Source organism: Mya arenaria, chromosome 14 (assembly GCF_026914265.1).
Source record: "Mya arenaria isolate MELC-2E11 chromosome 14, ASM2691426v1".
Taxonomy (NCBI): Eukaryota; Metazoa; Mollusca; class Bivalvia; order Myida; family Myidae; genus Mya; species Mya arenaria.
The window spans coordinates 16,373,762-16,391,148 of NC_069135.1; the positions used below are offsets into that span (position 1 = coordinate 16,373,762).

Consider the following 17,387-nt stretch of genomic DNA (forward strand, 5'->3'; position numbering starts at 1 on the left):
ATGATATTCCTGGGTGCAAGCATTCTTTAGCTACTGAGTGGAAACCATTTGTCAGCTTGAGGTCAACCCCAACATTTTTCACCTAAAAGTCACTGTGACTTGACTTTGACCTAATTATCTCAAAATCAATAGGGTACATCTACCTGCCATGACCACCTTGCATTCCAAGTATGAAGTTCCTTGACACAAATGATCAACCATTTGACTTGACATCCACATTACATAATGGATACCATTTCTTCACCTTAAAATCTCTAGGGTCATCTACTGGTCATGACCAACTTGCATACCAAATATGAAGTACCTGGGTCTTAGCGTTCTCAAGTTATTGAACAGAAACAAAGTGTGACATACATGTGTATGCACTGACTGACTGATAGCGGACTGACGGACAGGGCAAAAACGAAATGTCTCCCCTGTCTGAGACAACACTATAGCTCAAGTGTATAAATTATACATTCAAACAGCTGATCAAGATTAAGTACAAGATGTACAATGTCAGTTCTGATTGGTTCACAAGAATTTTCTTTACAGATCATTTATAGGGAGGCAATCTCTATAAAAGTATGAACAAAAGGACAGAAAATAAACATGAAATAAAACACATAATGCACTCAAAACATATAACAAAACATTTTAAGACAAAACAAGGAAGTCCATTGAATATAGAACAAACTTTTTCTTTTTATGATCAAATAAATACAAGTATTCATAACGGAAATTTATTTTCTTCATAAACTTGTAATCAGAAAAGACAGATATTTTAAACATAACTGTAATTATGTTAAGAAATTAAAAAATATACCTCTTCACTTTTTAAATTTGTCAAAATCTGTGTAATAATAAAGTAAAATTATATGCTGAATTGATTTTATAAAAACTAAAAAAGCTTGAAAAAATCAAAATTAATCAATGAATTAATCGATGATGATTTACAAACTAGGAAACTATCGATTTATTAATTAATTCAACAAAAACAATTATAATGCAATCATAACATTTGAAAGTGGTCACATGATTAATCTGAAAAGTCATCTACCAATCAAATGAAAGGAGAAAGGTCACATGACAAATACCTGACTACTGCCGCCTCTGCTTAGCTGTGACGCACAATTAAGACAGAAACATACATGTAGAACATATACATTAGAACAACAATGAACAAATCTGTTTTTAATATCTACCGGGTAAGTGAAGTATGACATATTATATGCAGAAGTGATCATAAACATTAAATACCATTAATTTTCATTGCATTTCATCTGGTTAAGATGTTTTCAGTGCACAATTTGGCTCACTGCAGTTGTCATCTTATCAGTGAGTGCATTTTGTACTTTTAGATTGTTTTTATTGTACATGTATGTGGAAACATGAACAATTTGCCTAGTAGTCTGGTTATAACCATGCAAAGTTTTAACTTACATTCCAATGGCATATGCAATACATGAAGCCACTCGCACAAATTTTGCAAAATGTATGTTGTAAATTCAAATGAATCGTATTATTATTAACTCAATTCAAAGAACAAATGTAAAACATATATAACAAATATCATTTCATTAGATTACAAATAGTACAACTGGTTTTGAGTTTTGACCAAGGATTAAGTTATTGCACTACGACCATAATGCTTAGGCTGCTGTCACCAACAACGCAAAAGCTAAAACAATATCTCAACTTTTTTTCTATGAAAAACAGAAGAATAAATACTACCCAGCACAACAAGGTTTTAGGAATTTATTTTTAGTCAGTCTTGTAGCTATCTTGTGATTTGCAACAATGCGCAATTTAAAGTATTCAATTTAGTCACAAGTAACATGGACATGCTTTAAAGCCATACCTCCACTGTGTGACCTTTATCTTACCCTTCAGTGCCAAACCCCAGTGTGTGGCCTTGCCCGTTTCCTTACTTCTAAGTGTGTGGCCCTCCCTCAACACAAGTGTGGTGCCTTACCCATCCCCTCCCTCCCAAAACCCCACTGTGTGGCATTGTCTGTCCCCATCCTCCCAAAACCTCAGTGTCGGCTTTAACTGTCACACTCATAAAGCCACTGTGTGGCATTGCCCATTCTGCCCCAAACCCACTGAGTTGCTTTACCCATTCCCCCCAAAATATAGCAAGTGCGACCTAACTTTCCTCACCTTAAATTCTCCCAAGGTCATCTGGAACAAGGTCATAATGGTGGATGGCAGCGTCTTGAAGCTGTCTTGGTTGATATCACGGAACAGAAAGTAGAAACCTGCAACAACAATATATGAATTAGTTACTAATACATGGCATTGTGTTATGTGGATGTCAAGTGGAATCACTATGCAATAACTGTTGACACTTTGAATAGTCTTCAAAATGAATATTGTTTAAGTTAAAGTTGCACTGAAATAAGTTCAAAATTCACAAAAAAATGTTCTAGAGGAAATAGATAAAGCAAATTACAATGGAACAATTATTGTATGGTTATCTAGAATCTTGGTCATAATGGAATAATGGAATATACTACATATAAATAAAAAAGCAAGCAAGGCAAATGGAATATTTTAGACAGCACTCAATTTGTTAATATGTTAAATATTCTGTTATTTACAAGCATCTGATAAAATTATTGTAACAAGCAATTTTGAGGTACTATCATCCTTGATAAAGTGAAGACATCCTTAGACATGCCTCAGTGATTTCATTCAGCCTATTGGTCGGCTAAATATAATGGCCAATCAAAACACTACAATTTTTATTTTCAATTTAAGTTCAATCTAAGTTGCCTTGTAAAAGTTCAAAGAATTCTTAAAAAGAATGGGAAATTGTGAGCCAAAAAATCCTTTTCAAACGCCAAATATTTGAATGGACACTAAAATGATAAACCAATCAAATAATTTAAAGGATTCTTGACCTCTCACAGGCGACTTACCTTGAGTGAAGCCAATAAGAAATATGAGGTAAATGATGCCAAATCGAAGGAGATCACCCTTACACATGCGGTAAATCATCGTAACAAATGGGCCCGTTAGTTTCACACTCCTGTCAACAAACAAGGTTAGGTTAGTCACACACACACATACATACACATGAGCGGACAATTAGGTAGGCCAGAGGAAAATCACTATTAGGTTCTCAACATGATTCTTATTAAAAAGGCTAATGTAGCAGTGGTTGAAAAAAGCACAAGCACCCAAGCTCTGAACTGGGAAAGTGGTTTCTGGCCTAGCTCAAATATAGAAGGGCATGTTTAAAAGTTTTGGTGCCAAGCACTATTGTAAGAATTTAGGTTTGTTCATCAGAAAGTCTTATTCAGGAAGATCATGTTTTTAACCTTTAGATAAACAAATATTTGGTACATTTTAATTCCATACTGTTTCTATTATTTTCGACAACTTCCCCAGAGACTGGTTTGTTCCAATAAAGCGTTGTCGGATCCCGATTTTTGGCATAAGGGTTAGCATGATACAATTCTAATATTTTCTAATTCAAACTTTTAATGTTACAAATTCTTTAAATCAGAGTCTTAGTGGTTCTGATGAAAAGGCAGTATACTTCAAATTTGCCAACACATTTATTACAGTAAATCAGCAGTCAGCCGTTATTGACTTTAATCAGGTGAACTGGTAGATACAAACAGTGGCTGGTCAGCTTAGTGGGTAGTTTACACATTATTATGTAAACTGGTTAGAGTTTAAGGTTGTTGGCATGTACTTACACAAAATAAATCTGCTTCATATCAAACCATTTATTTTCGTACATACATACTAACAATCTTTAATCATTACTAAGACAAATCTTTTTTTGTTGTTATTTTTTTTAAATATGAAATGCAATTGATGCTTAAGAAATTGATGGCAAAAATCATTTATATAGATGCATTACGGAACCAGTAAATAAGCTAAAAAATATATTGACTGTTAATATATACAATGTATAATCTTTTCTTTAAAGTACAAACTGTTTCAGCAGCTGAAAATGAAGAACAAACTCTGTGTAGGTAGTTTCAATACCATGTCCGTAATAACCTGTGACTTTATCGACAAATAGATTATGAATCTGCTTATATATTTTGACATCAACAAATGAGTGAAAACGCTGATGGAAAGGTAATATTTGATTTTCATGGCATTTAACCATCACAAATATAGCGCTAAATCATTATTGATCAATGAGAATGACCCGAACACTGGCGTAAGCAAGAAGTGATTAAAAACAGATATCGACAAAAAATGTAAACACATTGAAAATGGGGACTACTTCAATGGTAGACTGTTTAATTCAAACATTCTATTTTCTAGTTAAAGTGAAATATAATTATTTGGCCTTTTCACATGAACATTATCACCAAATTACTTCAAACAAATTACACAATATATTTTGCATACTTTTATTAATATCAAAGGTATGATTTTTACCAATCTAATTAAAATATTAACTGCATTTGAATTAAACTAGACGTTTTAAGTCATACTTAGTTTTAAGTGATTTAGTTTATATTTAAGTCATGAAGATGCTCATAAGCGTCACGCAATTGGACTTTAAACTGTTCTGGAACAGTGAATTTTCGCGGTACAAGTAATTTTTTTAAACAATATATTATTACATTTCCATTTACCGGTACATCACTGTCAACAATTTTAGAAAATGTAAATAAGTCTGGTAAGGCAATAAAAGCTTTTTTTGAACACTTTTATTTATGGATGGATGAAATATCTTAAATGTGCATCTAAATATGCTTAGTAAAGTACGTGCAAAATCAAAGGCATTAAATATACCCTCTCATTTGATTTACGCCATTTTTTTTCTTATGAAGATGAAGAAGTTGTATATTGTATCTATATAAAGAGAAGATTAAGTTTTGCCCTTTTATGTATTTGTAATTGTGGAAATGAATAAAGCTTATTATAGTAACACACAAATTATATTTCTGCGTAATGCAATAAGACTTTAAACTGTTCTGGAACAGTGAATTTTCGCGGAACAAGAAATGTTTTAAAACATCAATTTCATGTTATTATATTATCTATTTACATCTTAAATCAAATATCATGGAGCAACCTTTATATAGCCCACCTGTTGGTTTCAAAGTATATCTCACTAAAAGCGTAAAATAAAGGATTTGGTAAAAATATCATACGATATGCTTATCCAAAAGATGTGACATAATCGTTATAATGACACATATGTTAACCATGTGTGCATGAGTATTACTTAGATATCATTTATGTTCTAATATTCCCAGTTTAAAGATATATAAAAACATAATGTTAGTGGTGAAACTTAAAGCTGCACCCTCACAAATTGAACTTTTTTTAATTTTTGTCTTTGAATGTGCCAATTTTTGCGAGAATCCATAGAAACCAGTTATAATAGACTACTGACAAAAAATTAGATCGCAGATTTTTATATTTAATTAAAAAAATTATGCTTTATGCACTTTTCTTAAACCGTTAGTAACAGTTTAAGCCATAAAACTACTTTTCAAACGGAAATATAAAAATCTACGATCTGATTTTTTGTCAGCAAACTGATAACATTGGTTTGCAGATATTAATACCAAAATTTGCTCGTTCCGAGACAAAAAATAAAATTTGTAAAGTTGTAAAAATGGTAAATCTGTGAGAGTGCAGCTTTAAGTGCCCAGTGAATGTTTCAAATAAAACCAGGGTAACTACAATCCACACATGTGTCTGTTATCTTTGAGTTCACAGCACTGTTCACATTGAGCTCATACTTTATTTTAGGCTGACTATATAGTTATTAATGAATTTTCAATCTTTATGCAAACTGTGTGTATTGTCTTTGGTGACTGTTGTGAATTATCTTTGGTGACTGTTGTGTATTATCTTTGGTGAATGTTGTGAATTGTCTTTGCTGAATGTAGTGTATTGTCTTTGGTGACTGTTGTGAATTATCTTTGGTGAATGTTTTAAATTGTCTTTGGTAAATGTTGTTAATTATCTTTGGTTAATGTTGTTAATTATCTTTGGTGACTGTTGTGAATTGTCTTTGGTGACTGTTGTGAATTGTCTTTGGTGACTGTTGTGAATTATCTTTGGTAAATGTTGTTAATTATCTTTGGTGACTGTTGTGTATTGTCTTTGGTGACTGTTGTGAATTGTCTTTGGTGACTGTTGTGAATTGTCTTTGGTGACTGTTGTGTATTGTCTTTGGTGACTGTTGTGAATTGTCTTTGGTAAATGTTGTTAATTATCTTTGGTTAATGTTGTTAATTATCTTTGGTGACTGTTGTGAATTGTCTTTGGTGACTGTTGTGAATTGTCTTTGGTGACTGTTGTGAATTGTCTTTGGTGACTGTTGTTAATTATCTTTGGTGACTGTTGTGTATTGTCTTTGGTGACTGTTGTGAATTTTCTTTGGTGTTTGTTGTGAATTGTCTTTGGTGACTATTGTGAATTGTCTTTGGTGACTGTTGTGTATTGTCTTTGGTGGCTGTTGTTAATTATCTTTGGTGAATGTTGTGAATTGTCTTTGGTGTCTGTTGTGAATTGTCTTTGGTGACTGTTGTGTATTATCTTTAGTGACGTGACTGTTGTGAATTGTCTTTGGTGACAGTTGTGAATTATCTTTGGTGACTGTTGTGTATTGTCTTTGGTGACTGTTGTGAATTGTCTTTGGTGTCTGTTGTGAATTGTCTTTAGTGACTATTGTGAATTGTCTTTGGTGACTGTTGTGAATTGTCTTTGGTGACTGTTGTGTATTGTCTTTGGTGACTGTTGTTAATTATCTTTGGCGAATGTTGTGAATTGTCTTTGGTGTCTGTTGTGTATTGTCTTTGGTGACTGTTGTGAATTGTCTTTGGTGTCTGTTTTGTATTATCTTTCGTGTCTGTTGTGTATTGTCTTTGGTGACTGTTGTGAATTGTCTTTGGTGTCTGTTGTGAATTATCTTTGGTGACTGTTGTGAATTGTCTTTGGTGTCTGTTGTGAATTGTATTTTGTGTCTCTTGTTTTTGGCGCTAGTGTCATTAAACACATTACAGTCAGCTGTGTTGATCCTTAGCCTAGAGATTCTTTGACTCTTCAGTTCTTGTTGTCCCTGTGGTATACCTTAGTCCAGAGATTCCTTCAACAATGCAATATAACTCTGGGGACCATGTTGTACCTGGGGTATACCTTAGTCTAGGGACTCCTTGAACAATGTAACCTGACTCTGGCAGCCATGTTGTCCCTGGGGTATACCTTAGTCTAGAGATTCCTTGGACAATGTAACCTGACTCTGGCAGCCATGTTGTCCCTGGGGTATACCTTAGTCTAGAGGTACCTTGAACAATGTGACCTGACTCTGGCAGCCATATTGTACCTAGGGGATACCTTAGTCTAGAGATTCCTTGGAACAATGTAACCTGACTCTTGCAGCCATGTTGTACCTAGGGTATACCTTAGTCTAGAGGTACCTTGAACAATGTGACCTGACTCTGGCAGCCATGTTGTCCCTAGGGTATACCTTAGTCTAGAGGTACCTTGAACAATGTAACCTGACTCTGGCAGCCATGTTGTCCCTAGGGTATACCTTAGTCTAGAGATTCCTTGAACAATGTAACCTGACTCTTGCAGCCATGTTGTACCTAGGGTATACCTTAGTCTAGAGGTACCTTGAACAATGTGACCTGACTCTGGCAGCCATGTTGTACCTGGGGTATACCTTAGTCTAGAGATTCCTTGAACAATGTAACCTGACTCTGGCAGCCATGTTGTCCCTAGGGTATACCTTAGTCTAGAGATTCCTTGAACAATGGAACCTGACTCTTGCAGCCATGTTGTCCCTAGGGTATACCTTAGTCTAGAGATTCCTTGAACAATGGAACCTGACTCTTGCAGCCATGTTGTCCCTAGGGTATACCTTAGTCTAGAGATTCCTTGAACAATGTAACCTGACTCTGGCAGCCATGTTGTATCTGGGGTATACCTTAGTCTAGAGGTACCTTGAACAATGTAACCTGACCATGGCAGCCATGTTGTATCTGGGGTATACCTTAGTCTAGAGGTACCTTGAACAATGTAACCTGACCATGGCAGCCATGTTGTACCTAGGGTATACCTTAGTCTAGAGGTACCTTGAACAATGTAACCTGACTCTTGCAGCCATGTTGTCCCTATGGTATACCTTAGTATAGAGATTCCTTGAACAATGGAACCTGACTCTTGCAGCCATGTTGTCCCTATGGTATACCTTAGTATAGAGATTCCTTGAACAATGGAACCTGACTCTTGCAGCCATGTTGTCCCTAGGGTATACCTTAGTCTAGAGATTCCTTGAACAATGGAACCTGACTCTTGCAGCCATGTTGTACCTGGGGTATACCTTAGTCTAGAGATTCCTTGAACAATGTAACCTGACTCTGGCAGCCATGTTGTCCCTAGGGTATACCTTAGTTTAGAGATTCCTTGAACAATGTAACATGACTTTGTGGAAGACATGTTGTTTGAAAACCATTCTTTGACAGGTTAATGCAAAAGTAGACGTAATTTTGAAGAATAATGGCTGATGAACTAAAAAAGACACATAGCTATCATAGGTTTTTATTAGGGATGGCAACGAGTACCCGAGTACTCGATCGAACGTTCGAGTACTCGAGTACCAAATCACTACTCGAGTACTCGAAAAAAATCCATAAAAATCACAAAATATGATTAACAGACGAAGTAACGGATCTGGTTAGTTGCCAAGAGGACAATTTACGGTCCCTCTAATCCAATCTAATATAATTGACCCTAATAAATTAGTTGAGAGTTGCAAACTGTCAGCAAAGGGCCCCTATTTCCAATTAGCACTGATGTCAATTAGCGATGTTTTGATAGCAGAGCTTTCACCTACACAATTCTATTGTTTAAAAATTAGTCCTTTCACCAAACAATGGACGCTAACGAGCGAACGAGTAGCGACCGTTACGAGCATTGATTTCTTAATGGGCGTATTTTAACCATTTTTGCAATGATTATCACAATTGATTGGTTGATATCTTAAATCAAGAATTATGAATATTAATGAGATAAACAACAATAATACAGTATGAAGTAATTCGTTCTTTATTTTTATGTAAGCTATTAATTTATGTTTATTGTAATTCTGATTGATGTTCATTATAAATCTCGACTATCTAGACACTCGAATACAATCCGGGTTTAACTTTCAAGCTTTATTGTAGCTAATTTGCAGTGCATTCTTATATGTAAAATCATTAAAGTGAAATGAAAAAAGACAATTAAAAGCATGAAACAGCATTTGTTTTCCTTTTATTTAATTTTCTGTTAAAGTAAATAATGAAAGTCTAATTTAAAGATGAAAATGACCAATAATACGACCAACGCATAATATACGCCATAGCGATACATGTATACACGATCTTGTCTTTCCCCAAAACAAATTCATTTTTTTCCGAGTAATCGAGTACCCGAGTACTCGATCGAAAGATTGTCGGAGTACTCGAGTACCAATTTTACTACTCGTTGCCATCCCTAGTTTTTATAGATGACTCATGACCATGTGAGCTACAATAGCATTTTTGAAAACATTTTTTGTTATGATCCATCCTTTCCCTCATAAATAACTAAAAGTCAGCCTATTTTATGAGCTCAAAAAGTGTGACAAGGCAGGTACCTAGACCAAAGCTCATCATAAATACACAATATATGATGCCGAATCGGACAATGTCCTTAGACATCATCAGGTACATCGTCACAATCATTGGTCCTGTGCCACTGTTGGTTCTGTAATAATGTCATAAGGTTATACTAATTTATTTAAGCTTGAAGGGGAAGATAGCTCTATGCTGATATTAACCACTTTAAGAATCCTGTGTAACTAGTTCTGGTATATTTTATGAGAAACCAAGAAAATGATACACCCTGGTGGGAATAAGCCTATGACCTCCTAATTCCATTAAAGCACTTTAACCCTTTGCCATCAATCTGGTGTAATATTTGTTTTTGGAAAACTAGATATCTTTCATTTTTTTTGGAATGGTTATTTAAAAAAAAAAAAGCAGAACAGTTTCTCATTACTTCTTTACATAATAATGATATTAAATTGAAAGCTTACAATTTTGAGGCAGAGGCGAAGGTCTTATTTCTATTACATTTTTTTAAAACATATCAAACAATGATCATATACAGCTGCAGGCTGTTTGCATTTCACAGGTATTACAATTACTGTCACACAATACAATGCATTTTTTGGTCAATATTTGCAACCATTATGTATACTGTGAAATCATTAATGTTCGTGGGCATGAAATTTCGTGGTTTGCCGAAAAAAAAGAATTCGTGGGTACTTGAATTCGTGGATTTTCATTTTTGAAAAAAAATAATCGAAGATGCGATCGTCCTAGATCGTCTGCATAATATCCACACGCTGGCCCGTGATTTCCGTCTTCTACGTCACTCGGTTTATGACACTCGCTAATGTGGTAAGACATGCCAATTAGTGCATATACCCATGTCACTTATCAATTTAATTTGGAATAAAGGCAATAAAAGAAGATGTACCCTGATCATAAATACCGATAGGGGAAGCCATTGAATGCCAATTAAGAATTCTGCACACTGTGAAAACACCGAAAAGGTGCGTATATTGTCACGTTCGGTGCTTAGTAACCTTCAATGTACTAGTAATCGATTAATTATTTCATTTAATAAAAAAATCGAGTACAGACACTCATCACGCACATCTTGTAAACTTGGAGATTTTCATTAACAGCACGCGTTTAAACATGTGCTTATAACTGTCATTTGCTGCATAAAACACATTTAATTGATTTGGTTCATTATTTGTTAAAGGCAGTTATAATATATTAACAGAATAATGATCGTAAGTTATACAGTGAGACAGGTTTTAACACTGTATACTGCGACCTCTGTAAATAATATACTAGAGTATGTACGTAACAAGACAATTGAAAAAGTGAATAAAGGGTTTATATTTCGTTGGATCTTGAATTCATGGATCACCCAACCCACGAAAACCACGAACATTAATGCCCCACGAACATAAATGATTTCACAGTAACATAAAATGCTAACTTGTTTACATTTGTTGCAACTGATGAATATAGCCAAAATGATTCATAATTAAAGAGTATGATGCAGTTAATATCCTATTATGTGAAGAACCTGTATTTTAACAATGGGAATCTCTTAATTGAAATAGCCAATATGTTATCTTTTACATGCTGTTGAAAAGCATTTGCCAAATACTGTCCGAATATTAAATCACCTACCGGGTAACAATTATAATACAATACTGTTTTTGTGAAATTAAATACAGGAACTCTTTACAAACGGCATGCATGTTACATATCTAGAAACATTTTCATCCTTAATGTTATTATCAGTGTTTTGCAGGTCTAGACAAGTGGCAGACAGATAGGTTTTAAGACAGGATTGCCAGTTTCCTTTGATCAAAACATTGATAGGTGTATGATATTACATGATTTTAACTGGAAAACCATCAAGCTATTTAGAGTTCAATAAACTACACTTATGGTCTCCCTTTAACATTTTCCCAACAAGCTCAGAAGAGTTACATACCTTGCAAAGAAGAGGAGGAAGAACCAGGAACCGGGTACAGCAAGAATCAGGAGAATATCCTCCACCTGCTGGTGACCGGAGAAGCGAACAGGGATGCACAGCAATATCAATAAACATGAGATCATGAACACAGTGTGGGCTGGAGCATGTCCCTGAAATGAAGAAATGTCCGGATGGATACATGGATAATGGACATACAGGTAACGGATTATATCCAACATGACAACAATATCAACACATGAGATCATGAACACAGTGTGGGCTGGAGCATGTCCCTGATAGGAGTAATTATCAGTGGGTTTAGGATATTATCCACAGCAACAACAATAAACATGAGATCATTGTAAACCTATCAGAATGTCACTGAATGCAGAGAGTGGCCATTATCTAATTGTGAGAATATAAATCATGCATGCTGATTTAAGGATCAGATTTCATATGTTAAGGAACTGAAATGCTTAATACCAAGTAAAACTAATTGAAAATACAGCACAATGAAAATACAAATGACTACTTACACAATTTTTTATAAATGCCATTGCTCCTTGTGCGCCAATTTCTATCACTTCTAAAACAAGGTAACCTATACAGAACAAACAAACTATAATCTCGGATATGAACCGTATCTGAAACGAGAAAAAAAAAATACTTGTCTTCTCATCTATAACTTAAGAATACGGAAGTGCTAGTGATAATATATGGATGTGGGGAGCATTAAATCAAGGTTTTTTAAACAGCCTGGAAAACAGAGAGATTTACGACTCATGCATGCTTCTGAAAAAACAAATGTTTCATTCCCATGTCGTTTCCTGATAAATCATAACCTTATCATGTCAGACTGTGACCAGTCATGATCTCACAGATCACTTCAGAGAAAAGTACATAGAATTATCAGAGAAACATACCAAAACACATTTAAACATTTCTCAACAGAAAATGTCAGCAAAGATAACAAACACATTCATTAACTTCTGACTTTTCAAATCTATTTACTCATTGTCATTGGGCTTATTGTTCCCAGTTTTGTTAAAGTTTAACAACGTTGTTTACATCATCGTTGTTAACCTTCAATCATTTACTACTCTTAGAGTTTCATAGACAAACCTGTTATCTGCAGTACTGATTGAGACAAGTGTTTCAGCTATGCTTGTTTAATTTAAATATATCATTAACATCATTGTTAACCTAAACAAAGTTGTGAACAATCGGCCCATTGGATAACATTTTTTTTTCTTTATTTAAACAGCAAGAAATACATCTTTTTCAGTTTCTATTTTTCAATTCTCAGTAGTCCCCGTTTTGAAACAAATTGAAGAATTTACAAGCATATTATAAGCCTAAAATATTAAATGTGAAATAATACCAGTAGCTTGGATGATAAAATTATATCTCGGTATTTAATTTTGTATTAAATTTTAATGAGTATTCATTTCACAGTCACTTGGGATGACACGAGTGACAAAACCCCCACACGCTGCCTGGACACAGGGATAGTAAACTATTTGGTTTTGAAAAGGGGCCATATCCCTGTTAAACATTAGTGGGTTGTAACCAAAGACATACTTGCACTTAATTTTACGGTGTTTAACATGTGTACCATAACTTCATCCATTGTACCTTTCATAAGTTTTGGACCAACACCAATTTTTTTCAAATAGTAGGTTAAAAAAGGGCCATGACTCGTTATAAAAGATAAGTGTAACCAAAGTCAATCTTGACCTGTAATTTATAGTATTGAACATGTGCACCCAAAACTTTTAAATCCATCAGCCCATTCATGAGTAATTGTCTGGACACCATATTTTTGGAAAATTCTAAGTTGAAAAGGGGCCATAACTCTGTGAAAACATTAATGGAGTGTAACCAATGTCAAACTTTACAAATACATCATGGTGTTAAACATGTGTACATACTATTATTTAAATCCGTCGACCCTTTCACGAGTTAATGTACAGAAAATACTTACAGAACAACCAACTGTATTTTGTTGGGGTAAAATAACGAAGAAAAAGAGAACCAAACCTAATCTGTTTAACTCCGTTGATAAAAGGCCATAAATTAACATATCATCCTAGTCAGAGTTTTGGGGTATGCTAAACTTGTTGATACATGTATCATAATAGTGAATGGGTTTCAAGTTTGATGGAAAACCGTATGGTTTCTATGTTATGGCTGAAGATTTCTCACAAGTGATAACAAATGTCGACAGAGACTCATAGTAAATACAGGATTTTTTTCCTTAAAAAAGCAAACCAGCTAACTAATATGTTACCGCGTCTGCAGGTTTTGTGTATGAGTTGAGATTGTCGGCGGGTCTCAGATAGACAGACACGCTGATCAGAATGAGATGAACGAATGCCAGCACCAGTCGCTTGAAAAATCGGTTCTGAAATAAGAGTATAAAATGATTATGAATACTATTAAAGGATTCACACCCATTACAAGATATAATATGAAAATGCAATTGCATAACTAACGAAACATGTGTTTATGGTAAATATCTGTCTTAATTTGACCACTGGCTTTGTGTTCTACGAGGGATGTCAAATAAAATGTGAAAAAAAAGCTTTCATTTCTTAAAACAAAAACAAAATGAACTAAAATTTTAACATTATATAGATCAGAATATAGCGTATTGATGCAACAAAAACTAAATTACAGAAGTCTGTAAACAAGACGAAGGCAGTCTCTATAGCAACGTCATTTAACTTGGCCCAAGGGTGTACAGTATTGTTCATATTTGTAGATTTGAGGGCACTTTTAAAGATAAAACCATTATAGTTGTTTCTTGATTTCATATGTTAAGGGTACCCTAGCAAATGTTTTCCATTTGTCATCCAGGAGTTGCCGCATGACTCCGCCCTCCAACATCTCCAGGTGCTCATCTTCCTCCCCATTTATCACGATCATCAACGCAGAGTTTAAGTCTGGAACCAAATAATTGTTTTACTATAGTTTAAACAGTAAATCATTATCATCAACATGGAGTTTAAGCCTGGGAGCAAGAAGTTGTTCTATAATAGTTTATAACCATATCCTCTCCATTCATCACATTCATCGATGAGTTTTTGCAAGGTGGCTTACAGTGATATTTAGGCTTATTTTCTTTGATTCATGAAGTTGGTGAAAATAACTAGAGTGCCATGGAGTCAGCGCCAATATTCATCATTTTGCTGAAAAAGGGGCATAACAAGTCCTAGTTATGGACCTTGCAAACATGTGTGTATTGTCTCTGGCAACATGTGTAAAGTTTCATTGAATATCTTAGTTTTTTAGTAATGGCCAAGGTTACAGTTTTTTGCATCCTGTCGCCGCTGACAACACTGGGATATAGTAATACCTCAACCTTTTCTTTGAATAGCTGACTTAGTTTCAAGTAATATCTTAACAATTTCTTAAGAGCCAAGGATTGAAGTTTGTGCTCGCCTTCACCAACATGATACATGATTTTTCCTGCCCCAAATTCAGACATGCTAATACAGATAGTGATTGTTGAAGCCATGAAACAATCTAGTTATCAGTGAGGAAACTTTGGACAGTAATGTAAGAACTGATCCATTGTTGAAAGGCTTACTTGGCTCTCCATTCGACTGTATGGAGTCAATCTCTGTGAGGGGGTAGACAGAACACGCTACATTGCTGTATCGCCACAGGTCCTGAAATATAACACTCAGATATTAGCATGCTGTTTCATTTTCATGTTTACATAATGAAATAACCCCTTGCATGTTAATGAAAATACCCACTGGGGTAAACTTACCCTATGGGGTGTAGGTATTAGTAAGTATTTCATGTCTTATAAACATCAAACTTGCCCTGTGGGTATTTTGATTTTGGTTGGATTTTCAGTAAATATTTGATTACAAAATTATAGAAAGAATATAGTTATAAATACATAATTCTTTATTCTATTACATATGTGGTCAAAATTCCTTGGCAAAATGTTTCTAAAAAGTGATTGATATGTTAAAATACGATGTTTATGTCTTATCTGTTTGCTTTTAACTAATTGGTCACCTTTGAGGGATAAATACAAGTATCAAAATGGAGTGCTTACCGAAGAATTTAATGAGTAAAAAGCTTGTACTGCACTCCATTCAACAAAAACATAGAAACTTATGAATTTTAAAAACATCCTTGTTTCATATTTTGTTTTAGAAGAAACCCTAACAGTAAAACAAACATGAACACCTAAATTTTAAACAGTGTTACAATAATTGAATCTGAGGGGCAAATGTAGAGCATATAAAAAAGCAGTAGTTAACATCCATCAAGGGCCATTAAACATTTGTTTATTCTCTGAAAATCAAAATTTGTTTCTTTAGAGATTATCATCATCATCATCATCATCATCATCATCATCATCATCATCATCATCATCATCCTCATCATCATCATCATCATCAGAATCATCGTTGTTGTCGTCCTCCTCATAATCTTCATCACCCCCATTATTCCCACCACCACAACCACCACCACCATTGTTATCATTGTCATCATCATAATCATAATCATCATCATCATCATCATCATCATCATCATCATCATCATCATCATCATCGTCATCATCAACGTCGTCAGAATCCAAAACAGTCTGGTATACGTATGAGGATTACAACATGACCTCTTGCCTTATACTTTGATCTTCAAATAACAATGCCTATACATAATACTGCATTTTACTAATTTATGTCACCCATTTTGTTCAAGGAGCATAAAACACCTTAAATCAATAGCAGCAAATGAAGTAATGGAAAGTGCTAGTAATGATAATGAAAAAGAAAGCAGTGGGAATGTTTGAGCTACTCAAGTATCAATCAATTGTTCAAATGGTTACCACTCAGTGACAATGAACTGTGTCAACACTTGTAGCAGAGAGTGACAGAACCGGCCTCGAGCAGGCAACCAGATCAAAACTCTTCTAAACACCGCTAATTTAATTATGAACCATCTTCTTACTGAGTTCATTAGCATGGCAAAATAGTCAGAGAGTGTATTGTATATAAGCCACTTCTGACGGCCTACACAGATTCAAAATGTTGAAGACCCAGTACCAGCCTATAAGTATTTCGAGGAGGAAAGTACACAAAACTTGTCCACATTAAAACCTATGACTCTTGCCGTTTTAGGACAAGGGGAAATTCATCTGATCTTAAACAAACAACACACTAGAAGTCTATTTGAGTGTAAAAGGTTATGATTTTCCAGGAATGTTAACAATACTGCAGTAATTCAGTATTTCAAAGCAATGATTAACTGGACCAGAGTTTGATGCATGTGAAGTATTGATGACAACCATGCTTGTGTTATTAACAACTAATTGCTTCTTAGCCATACCTGCTTTCAGATGGTTTGTGAAAAGTGTTGTCATTGTAACTAAGCAAGAAACCTTGCTAAAAGAAAAATAGAGTCTTGGAAATATATTTGGTCTAAAACATCATAATCATAGTTTAGTATATACTACTTTCATTATGAACAATTTTGATAAGAGCCGAGTGCTGATATGGTCAGTAAGCAGGGTAGAAACAAGTGCTGGTTTCCATTTTATGAGGCCATGAGAAAGTACCCCAGGTGGGTATCAAACAAACAACCTCTTTAGACCACAGGTGTACACCTATACCAATAGACCACTGTCAACCTGGTGGGGATTGAACTCCCAACCCTTTCGGTGAGATGCAGCCACCTATAGGTGGGAATCCAACAAATGCCCTCTATAGATGAAAGAAAGACAGACACCTATACAACTAGACCAAGTACACCCCTAACAATCATATAGTTGAGAAAAAGGAAGTTCATTTTGTATTCTTCTCCTCAGAAAATGAGGCCAGAAGGTATATTTTTTGCATCAAACCAAGTCGGTTCTT

General features: G+C 34.7%; 1 protein-coding gene across 5 annotated transcripts in view; it reads right to left on the reverse strand.

The window, feature by feature from the left end:
- The window catches only part of LOC128218196 (transient receptor potential cation channel subfamily V member 5-like), a 60,721-nt gene that overhangs the window by 7,941 nt on the left and 35,393 nt on the right, over positions 1-17,387 (reverse strand). For 4 of the 5 annotated variants that reach the window (XM_052925787.1, XM_052925785.1, XM_052925784.1 and 1 more), the window contains 7 exons: positions 15,098-15,179; positions 14,335-14,450; positions 13,796-13,909; positions 12,042-12,149; positions 11,524-11,675; positions 2,904-3,013; positions 2,143-2,240 (listed from right to left, as the gene is read on the reverse strand). In XM_052925787.1, coding sequence (XP_052781747.1) covers positions 2,143-2,240; positions 2,904-3,013; positions 11,524-11,675; positions 12,042-12,149; positions 13,796-13,909; positions 14,335-14,450; positions 15,098-15,179 — 780 coding nt within the window. Of the gene's footprint in view, positions 1-2,142; positions 2,241-2,903; positions 3,014-9,595; positions 9,706-11,523; positions 11,676-12,041; positions 12,150-13,795; positions 13,910-14,334; positions 14,451-15,097; positions 15,180-17,387 lie in introns of all 5 variants that reach the window. The other variant, XM_052925788.1, reaches the window with a different exon arrangement.